The sequence below is a fragment of the Diadema setosum genome, chromosome 3 (genome assembly GCF_964275005.1).
Source record: "Diadema setosum chromosome 3, eeDiaSeto1, whole genome shotgun sequence".
NCBI classification, from domain to species: domain Eukaryota; kingdom Metazoa; phylum Echinodermata; class Echinoidea; order Diadematoida; family Diadematidae; genus Diadema; species Diadema setosum.
In genome coordinates this window covers 26,897,973-26,908,728 of record NC_092687.1, presented here as the reverse complement: position 1 = coordinate 26,908,728, position 10,756 = coordinate 26,897,973, and the positions used below count along the sequence as shown (strand labels likewise).

Genomic DNA, 10,756 nt, shown 5'->3' with positions numbered 1-10,756 from the left:
GCAGAAGTACTGCAACAAGGAGGAACAGGATGACTACGGCAACAGGCAAACCAATAGCTAGTCCAATGATAAGACCCAAATTATTGCGCATTCCTGAAATTTGTAGGAGATTGAAATACATTATTTCCATATCGTCATTTTATTCATCTAACTCGAATTAGTCAGGTCGCTTAATGTCAAAATTTGGGCTTACCGTTACAGAGCGGATAAAAGCACCAAATTTGGAGAGGTGGGCCCTTAGGACTTACTCATTGATATTAAGAGTAGGAGCCCTCTGGATTTTTACGATTTTTAGGGTGAAAATGCTAAATTTTAATATTTTTATTATATAATAGATATATACTGTATTGCGTATAAGTAAGGGAATGTGATAAATTATAAGTTGAGATCTGTTGAGTATTAATTTATTTTTCATGGAACTGAAAACATTAGCCCAAACTTAAGACCATGATCAACATCAAAGCATCTGAAACATGGAGTTGGTGGAATTAATTACCGATCAAATATAATTTAGATATATCATATACTGACCAAAACTGTTGGAACCAATAGACAGAAGATATAGTTTCTGAAATTGAGAGTTTTGATTACTTAGTGGCTGATCCGGGAGGGGGCGTACCGGGCGTGCCCCTTCTATTCTTTGTTAAAACACAGAAATAAAAAGAAAAAAGGAGGGGAGGGCATGCGCCCCCTTTAATGTTGTAAAGGTGCCCCCTCCCCCTTCGTGTGCCCTTACGGAATTCCTGGATCCACCCCTGCTACTCCCATGCTCTGAGACTCTAAGACTCATTTTACACTGAAATCAGTGCAGTAAAATCTATTTGTTGATACAGTGCACTCCAGACCTGTTATGACGAACGCGGTATTTAAGAATTTTCGTAACAACTAAGTAAAAATCACGTCCCAAACTATCATCTTATATCTTTCCATATACTTTACTGTTCGTTTTATAATATAACGAAATGTCGATATTACGGGGAAAAATGCCGGTCCCCTCGACGTTTGTTATAACGGGGTTGCATTGTATGCATTGTACTGCTACTACTTTCTTCTCGTGCCACTAATACGTGTCTCAGCAACCAAAATTTTCCCTTTTGATGTTATGGGTGAGCTTTATCTTTTGCCAGGAATTTTACTGATAATTCTTCCTAGTGAGGACAGAAAGATAGACACGATGTCTTGTCATATAGTTGTGTTGGCCATAATCTATATTTATGTTAAAGATGTTTAAGGTTGTGTTTGCTGAGGGAGGTTTGTTTTGCAGAATGTTTCATTAGACGAAAGGAGCTCTGCTGACTATCATAGTCGCTTTACAACAAACTGTATAATGCCCCCCCCCCCCATTACCTTTATCACGTATATGTGCTTTCTGCTTTCACATTCCAAACCGAGATATACGTGTAGGGCCCACATACTTAGAGATCATTTTTTACCAGAAAATGTCTTTGCTGCCAAGTGCATAACTCCAATGATGCGATGGAATTCAAAGGTTTTACGATCATTGGATGAAATTCCAATACTTTTGCTTTTCAGAATGTGATCCATCATGGTTTTTAGGTGGGATCGTTGTGTGATTTACCAGCATGACACCGCTGAACCCTTAAAGTGTCTCTTGAAGATTTCAAGGGCAAGTGGTGACAAGACAGATGCCTACAAGTCATTCCTGTCAAAGGCCGAAGAGTTCCGAGCCATTAATGCTGTTCCAGTTGACGTCTGTTTTGGGAGTGAAGAAACTGATGAAAGCTTTGTTACACACACAGCTCACCAAATCTTACCATTTGGAATTCAATAATTCTAAATTGGAGAAGGCAAAGAAAAAGAGAGCTTACACCCCAAATTAAGATCAGAAAAGGCCGATGAGCGCACAGCATTAGATATTCAAAAGAAGTTTCCTCTGTGAAAAAGGAGAAGAGGGTGGAGGATGTCCTTCATAAATTGTCAACATTTGACGCTGATAAAAATATCCGGGACATGATCACAGAGCTCAATGTCACCTTACTTATAGTCAGTACAAGTGCAATTGACACTCATAAGCCGGCCAGACACCATAAAACAGATGAGAGGTCTCATTCTTTCATGATTTCAAGGTCTCCTTGTGCCGAATTAAAACTTTTTATCCGCCGTGTAAGAGCAAAACGGAAAAAAGAGCACTCAAAAGAACAAACAAACAGCAATTTTTAAGGGGGTCCCATCCCTTTTCTAGTACCCCCCACCAGGAGTTCAGACACTTATATACGCAAAAATGTAAACAATGCTCCTACCACAATGTCCAAATTAAGGTTCTAAGCCAAACCAAAAATAAAAAATATACAAATATTGTCATCGAATCACCTATATGGCGTGAAAAGCACCGGGAGTTTACCATATAAGTGCTGGCCACTTTGAAATATGATTGTGTGTGTGTGTGTTTTTTTTCCTTAAAATTGCAGGAGGACTCTTATATACTTTAATATTGTTTAATAGTTCTCAAGAAATTGGTGCGCCAATTTTGATTCTTTTTATCCGCCCTGTATAAAACTAAGCAAGACGAGAAAAAAAAAAAAAAAGAAGCACGCAAACCAACAAGCGAAGCTTCACTTTTTAAATTGGGGGGGGGGGGGGGGGGCACCCCTCAAGTTTGTCCTACCTCCCTCCCCAGCCGTTCAGAGACTACATTATGAAATAACATAATTAATGCTCCTACCACAATGTCCAAATTCAGTTTTTAAACCAAACAAAAATACAGATATATTATATACTAAATATCATCGTATCATCTATAGGGCATGAAAAGTGAGGGGTTTGCCATAAGTGTCGGTCATTTTGAAATTTGATCTTCTGTGTGTATGTGTGTGTGCGTGTGTGTGTGTGTGTTTTCCCTAAAACTTCCAGGAGGGCTCCTTCTCTAATATTGTTTCCTAATCCTCAAGGAATCCGTGCGCCAAATGCTATGCTTTTATCCGCCGTGTATAGAGCAAACAAGAAAAAAAAATGCAAAAGAACAAGCGAGCAACCATTTGAAGGGGAGTCCCGCCCCTTTTGCCCTGCCCCTCCCCCAGCAGTTCCAGTTCAGAGACTTTTCATTACGCAAGAATATAAATAATGCTCCTACCGCAGTGTTCAAGCTTATGATAATACAAGGTTCTAAAGTAAACCAAAAATACAAAATAAAATGTAATATATTGTCATCGTATTACCCACATTACATGAAAAGTGAGGGTTTTCCCAATTAAGCGTCGGCCATTTTGAAAGTAGATCTTTTTAGTGTTTTTTTTTTCAAAAATTCCCGAAGGTCTCCTACTCTAATATTGTTTAATAGTCATCAAGGAATCCATGTGCCAAATTTGATGCTTTTATCCGCCGTGTAGCGGTAACTGCACTAAGCGACCTGACTAAATTACTTGAACATGTAGATACACATGATAATTTGTATTTTTCTCGGCACCAAAGATATGGGCCCTACTAGACTACAACCATAATGAGGGTACATGCATACAACGCAATTAGTTCTTTTAGCATATTGTACACAGAAAATGTCTCGAAAAGTCGTGAGGTATAGGAAGCTGTACTTTTTAACTTTTTACTATGTAAAATAGATTCATATGCATATCGTCCTGATCGTTGTAAAAATAATCAAAGAGATAGAAATAACATTTTTGTTGAACATTAGTTATCAATCTATTATCTAACCGCCTTTTTTTCACGACTGCTCATGAATAATGATACAGCAAATTTCATATTCTGAAGCATAAAACTGGTAAAATTTCACGAAACCTGATGTCGGTAGGACAGTGATTTGCGCAGTAGACACGCTATTCACTGAGTCACCGGTAGCAATGCACAAGAAGGTTTGCGCTGTTCCATGTTGAGCTGAAACAGTGATTGTCTCGAGCCTCTCGTATGTGTCGTCAGGTAGTGTTGTCTGCTGTGAAACCACGGAATTCAGTCTCTTTCCCGACTCTTCGGTCCATGACATCGCAATGTTAGGTCTGAATCCACTAACGACACACGTTAGGTTCGTGTAAGGAGTGTTGGGAGGAGTTTGGTATGAACACCGGCTTCGATCGGACAGGCTATTACCGACGCATTCCTTGATTTCATGTTTTGATGGTATCGCTACAAAAAGAATAAATCATGTTGAACAATGTGTATTTCGTACCTGAACTCGAATCCTTCTTACAGAAATGGCAAAAGCACTTCTTGATTTTTATGGTTTGAACTTAGATTTGCGTTATCAGTAATTGAGTCTAGAGTGTTCGAAGAAGATACAGAACTTGAAAAGTGAAGGAATATATGACACACATTCATGACAGCCCTGGTATCCTACATGCTTATCCCCGAATTCAGTACAAAATCAATGCAAAATGTTACTCTTATGTCAAAATCAAGGGCATCAACATCATTATATGAAACCTCCGGGCTTTTTTAACAAAATTATTAGCGGGGAAGTGATATTGTAACAGAACCAGACACGGTTACTTTTGGCGCACCATAACAAAATACAACAACACAGTGGGCTCCGTTGCCTCTCCCTCGCTTCGTCTACCACCCCGACTTTGCCACTGTCACTATCAGTGTCATTGTCACTATCAACACTCAATTCACTCTCGATGTCAAACTCAAAGTCTTTCCGTACAATATAAGGCAAAAATTGGACGTTTTAATGTCTCAGCCGAGAAAGCAGATGCGACCAAAGACAGGCCAGATATTGCATCAGATCACCAAGAAATACGTGCTTTATGAACGGCGGCCTCGATGTCCCGCTGCACCACTCGTAAAGGGTTTCGTTCATTTCATGACGTCATGTTTTAGGGCTCGAAAAAAGACGGCTGTTCCGGAGCGAATATCGGTGAAGCAAACCAGTCAATTTTAACTCGCGATTTCTCAGTGGCGCGAATATCTTTTGATAATTCACATTAAAAATCTGTTTTAGGAGACATTCCCTTCTGCTTTGTCACCTTCTTTTATATGATTTTCTTGATTTTAATGTCTCGTTCACCATACTTTAAAGGGACTGTACAGTGCTGGTTTAGATGGGAATTCATGTTTTGAACATTCCTTAGTGAGATACTGAGAAACCTCTTATGAAATATGAAAGAGCATGTAATCTTAAGAAGGATTCAACGTTTATTTGATGAAAATTGGTTTTCAAATGGCTGAGGAGATATCCAAAAAAAGTGACAATAATAAAAGACTACAGGCCACGCCTTTTATTAGGATCTCTTTGTTTCACCTTGTTTTTGGATATCTCAGCCATTTCAAAACCAATTTTCATCAAATAAACGTTTGATACCCCTTAGAATCGTGGTCTCTTTGACATCTCATTGAGTGGTTCCTGAATATTTCGCAAAATGCTAAAAGCTAAATCCTCACCTCGACCAGATCTGTATACACACCCTTTAAGCTTGTGACTTGTTTGTTTCACATTGTTTTCTTTCATAGATATAACAAACGTAAATTGCAGGTTAGCGTACAAGGATCTATGAATAATGGTCATTTACACACTGAAGGATAATATTGATGAAATCAATTAATTATTATATACCGTTCTGTGATTTTTCAATCTATAATAACAAGGGGAAGAGTTCGTTAGAATTAAACGTTCCTTTTGTTTTCCCTGGCCAATACAGATTAGAGGAAACTGCCTTGCTTGTTTTTTTTTTCTTCTCTTTCATTCTTCCTTTCTTTCCGTGGCAGTGTAGTATTGTGTGAATGCAGACTATTCCATTATTTTCTTTTCAGAAGATTCATAGAAATCAATTGTATACACGACTAGTTCCCAGTTGTTCACCATGAACACTTGGAATTCATCAAGAAAACTACCGTGTTACTGTAATACCACCGGTACCGTTACTTTGCAATGCTTTTTGTACGTTTGTTAGCGTGTGTGAATCTTCATGTTTGTGTGTTTGTGTTTGTGTGTGTGTGTGTGTGTGCGTGTGTTGTGTGTGTGCTAATCAATATGTCTCGCTTGATTATTGTCGTCCTCCCCTCTTCTCAGGGACTGGTCAAATTATTCATACTGACATGTTTTGGTTACTATGTTAGCTGCATTTTCTCAATCGATTTACCTTCCACGTTCACGAAATTATCGTTTGGATTTCACCAACTTCATTTGCAGTTATTTCCCTATTCCCGGAAGAAGTCTACATGGCATAATGTTACTCACAGTTAACTCTCATGAAGGTAGAATTCTCGTAAACCTGGAAATCGCTCAGAAGTACTTGACAAAGATAGAGACCCTCGTCTGCCACCTCTAAGTCGGTGATAACTAGGTTGAAGTTCTTGTCGACATTGAAACGCTCCTCCGTGCTCTCGAAGCTCCCATCGAGGAATCCAGCTTTGGTCTCCTTCTGATAAGAGGCGCTCTCCTTGATCCACGAGACAGCAACAGGCTCCTCCTGGAAGTCACATGGCAGTCGGATGTCTTCCCCTTTCCATCCCAGAACGTTAGGAGCGGTACCTATCACTGAGGCTAGACGATTTACAAGAAAATATGAATACTAGCATGCATGTATAAATTGCAACCTCTTTGTCCCATCTCATCGTATTCCTCCAATACGTAATGTTACAAGGAGTTGTTTTAGCAGAAAAACAAGTCGTGGACTTTGGTCAGGGAGAAATGCCCGGTTTTGTTTTAATGAAATTCCAGACCACTTGAAATATGGTCTGATGACAAGGAATAAGGTTTCGTAAGCAAAACAGTAAAACAGAAAAAAAAATGGTACTTCATGATGAAGATATAAAAGGAACTCTTCTGAGAGAATCTCTGGATCCTGCATCAGACTTCGGACAGACAATTATCTTTGTTTCTGTTTTTTAAGTGTGTCAATCAATTCCATAGACACTTTGTTATAAAAGAGTTTCCCAAAAGATGATTCAAATGCATAACTACTGAATTAAGTGCTTTTTACACTTGCAAATTGTTGCTTAGTCCCGTACCAACGGTGGGGCTAAGGCCGGGGGTGGGGCTAAGGGGGGGGGGGCCTTAGCCCCACCGTTGGTACCGGACTTTCCTTAGCCCACTTTCTGTTTACACTTGTTTTTGCCAAAGTGGGCTAGCCCCACCGATAGTCCCGTACTATCTCGCCCTGCAAAATAGCAGGGTTAGCACCGCAATTGCGGTGCCAAGCAAACGAGTGTAAACAGAACGAAAAAATAATCCGGGGTTAAGCGACGGAGACGAAGTCCGACCCCCACTGACCAATCAGAAACGAGATAAATCAAGTGCTGCCGCTGCGTGCGTGTACGTGTACAGTGCACAGCGTAGCACCATAATTATGCATGTGGTTGGGAAAGTACCGGACTAAGAAATTGGCGAGTGTAAAAAGGTCAATTTTCTCCTTAGCCCCGGACAAGAGCTTAGTACGGGACTTATTGGCGAGTGTAAAAAGCTGAAAAAATTGGAACAGGACTAACGATAGTCCTGGGTCAGAGAAAGTACGGGGTTAAGAAACACAAGTGTAAAAAGGGCTTTAGAATCAGATATATGGCATGCCGCGAAAAGCATAAAACAACCGACAAAAAGCTACAAGTTTATAATGTAAACGTGTTATCATTGCTTTGGGCAGTGAAACAAGCCATGATAGAGCTTACTTAAAAATATTGTGTCAGGTCCGGAGTGGGAGGAGTGTTCATTGTTTTTGGCTCACTTCAAAGGTGTCATTTCTATATCCTTTCACTTTCAGCATTTCCAAATGTTTTGAATATTATCAGTATCGTAATCTATAAGCTCTAATTATTTTCCTTTTTTTAGTAGGATTTTTCTTTTTAATCTGAGAGTATACATAGGGGGCCTAAGCTTGCCACCACAAGCATGACGAGAACGTACTGTCTGCATAGTGGGCAAATTCTTGTATTTGCTGCTTTACAGTAAACAATATTATCATAATCAGCAACTTAAGGTACGTTCGATTGATATAGAGGCCTAGGCCTGTATATATATGAAGAGTTTGTTTGCAAAAACCGATAAGTCCATATTTGCCAAATGGATATTTGCGATTAAAGGTCAAGAAAAATAAAGAGAATAATAAGAAAACTTTTGCCTCTTTTGACCATAACTTCAAAAATACACCTTATTATGAAGTGACTACTATATCATTTAAAAGGTATTATTTTGTACTTTATGACAGAGATCGTACTTCAAAATCTTCAAAAATGGACTTATCGGTTTTTGCAAACAAACCCTTCATATATATATTATATATATATATATATATATATATATATATATATATATATATATATATATAATATACAATGCAAGAGAAAATTAATCAAAGAGACTATTGTTTACCAGGAGCAGACATCACAGCAACTACAGCGAAATTCATATTGATTACAGAATATGACGCGTGTATAAGAAAAAATACTGTTTACCATGATTGGGAGCAGTGATTTCAAGATGCTCGAGTTGTTACATTTGATGCATAAGTGTAGGTCAGTTGAATCACTAGATATTCTACCATATAAAAAATTCCCCAATAAGGCATAAGCTATAAGGAGATATCACTATTTTTCTCAATGAACCCTAACTCTAGACGATTTGCTCTAGTAACCATTTTATCATAACTATTGTTCACATTTTGTATATCTAACAATACTTGACACTGATTACGCAGGTTAACATTTTTAAATTGGCTTTTTCTCCCTATCTCACATTTTAGAACTTCTTTAAGGCACCATGCCTTGGTTTTTGTCTCATTTATGATAAATTATTCCCTTAAGAATAAATAAGCATTTACATGGCTCGTAATGCCAAATGATGATATTGGTGTGGATATTTTTTTTTTTGCTTTTGTTTGTTTGATTGCTTGTTTGTTTTATTTTCTACTTTTGCAACGTCTGATATATTTCCCGTATACAGATGGTTACATTCCTCTTCTGTGATTTAGTGCAAGCTTTCCTATGGATAGGATTGGTAAAGTTAATCTCAAATCTTAGAATGTGCTCTCGTCTTTGGTGACCATAATATCTCAATGTAATATCAACCACGATTCTTGTAGATTTGCCATAGCACATTGACAATAATCAATCCGCTCACGCACAAACTATTATTACTTGCTAATGATTGCGAATAAGGATAAACGCTGTGTTCTCTTGTCCACAATCACGTAGGTTACCTATATTATTTGGTATTTCTGCATTCATGACAATGGGTCATCAGCATTTTGGCCATTTTGGTAATCCATTTCAAACTGCCTGTCTGTTTCAGGCAGTAGTCAGTGTCTTTCTCACATATCAACCTGGTAACAGCAAATGCCAACTTATGACTATGATTATATCGTGATGGTGTAATATACACCATTAAAATACGCTAACAAAATTCTACAATAATTCGGGTAAATTTAAGGAGTCGGTTATTTTTGTGGTTGGATCGATCATCATAACGTTTAGTATTAAATATATTTGTGCGTCTGTAGAATACAGGTGCTGTTATGTGCTTTGTATGAATTTTAATCTCTCAATAAGAAAAAATGATACAATACTGACCAATATTTCTTTTTATTTACATTTGGCCCAACATATCAATTAATTCTAGGGTTAAACATTCCGCAATAAGAATTATTGTTGCATGTCTATTCTTGGTTCCTTTTTGTTGCATTGCTATTCCTGGTTCCTTCTATTCTTAGAAAATTTTGTTGTTACTCTATCCCCACGCTACACAAAACAAATGGCATGAATAAATAACACAAATTTTGGAGGAGCAAAATTAATCGGACATTCATCGGATGACATAATGGACATTCTTTTCTCTCTTAAGGTTTGGGAGTGGCGGAATTGGATATTGAAGATTAATGGTCAGGATGAGGTCATGCAATATTTTAATGCTGAAGTATTGTTTCCTCTTCATTTTGCTTATTCATGACACTTGAATACTCTGCACCTATACCAACCATATAAATACTTGAGTGCTCCATTCTTTTTTTTTTTCACTTTCTCTCTCTCTCTCTCTTTCTTGTCCTTTGACATACTTTCCTGGCTCGGGTTTCCTGGACCACTTGCACAAATGACCAACACACACATGCACGCACACACACACACACACACACACACATACTTATGTTAAAAAGAGCATTACAACTGAAGTACTTGCAAACATGTTATTGAGAGAATAAGCGATGTCAATCTTATGTGGTATGTGACCCTCTTTTAAACATAATCGAATTTACAAAGTTTCTCTTGTTAAAGTTGTTGCATTAGGTCTAGGCCTACAGGCCCAATAAAGCAATGTTACACGTAGGCCTACCTTTTGCAGTGGGGCCCCAGAACACTAACGAAGTCAAAATCAGGAGGAAAACGAGGTTGTATCTTAGATCCATTGCTGCGGGTTATGACAATCTCAGACTTCCCAGATATAAACCAAGTGTGTAGGTTCTCTTACAGCACTTTATAATCGTTAGGCCCGTCAAATTGAATGAGTAAAGGGGAGTAAACGCGTAGTTTGAACCAGCGACGGACCCATTTGTGTAAACCATTTGTGCAAACTTATATCAAACTGTCCGTATAGAAATTTATGCGTGGCGTACATGTATATCACACCGTTGACTTTCCGCGGGAGGCATGTTTCAAGGTACAACGTTAGATAAATTTGCTCGTTTCAGCATTAGTATTGACACATAGATAGTGCATGGAAATGACCCCAAATGTTTTATAGCATGACAAATCTAGGGTCTGAACTGTTATCGACCAAAGTACCAGTTTCATTCTTTGGGGCTTAAAGCCGACTTAAAATACAAGATGGCGTAAGTACTAAAGGTGAGTGTGTGTGCATGAT

General features: G+C 38.2%; 1 protein-coding gene across 1 annotated transcript in view; it reads right to left on the bottom strand.

Annotated features, from left to right (window-relative positions):
- LOC140246741 (uncharacterized) overlaps positions 1–10,301 on the bottom strand; it is a 49,143-nt gene extending 38,842 nt beyond the window's left edge. Inside the window, exons 1-4 of the mRNA XM_072326080.1 lie at positions 10,229–10,301; positions 6,149–6,454; positions 3,754–4,095; positions 1–93 (exon numbers count right to left, since the gene is read on the bottom strand). The exon at positions 1–93 is cut by the window's left edge and continues 30 nt beyond it. Of these exons, the coding sequence (XP_072182181.1) occupies positions 1–93; positions 3,754–4,095; positions 6,149–6,454; positions 10,229–10,301 (814 nt within the window). The remainder of the gene's footprint in view (positions 94–3,753; positions 4,096–6,148; positions 6,455–10,228) is intronic.
- Positions 10,302–10,756: the final 455 nt, after the last annotated feature.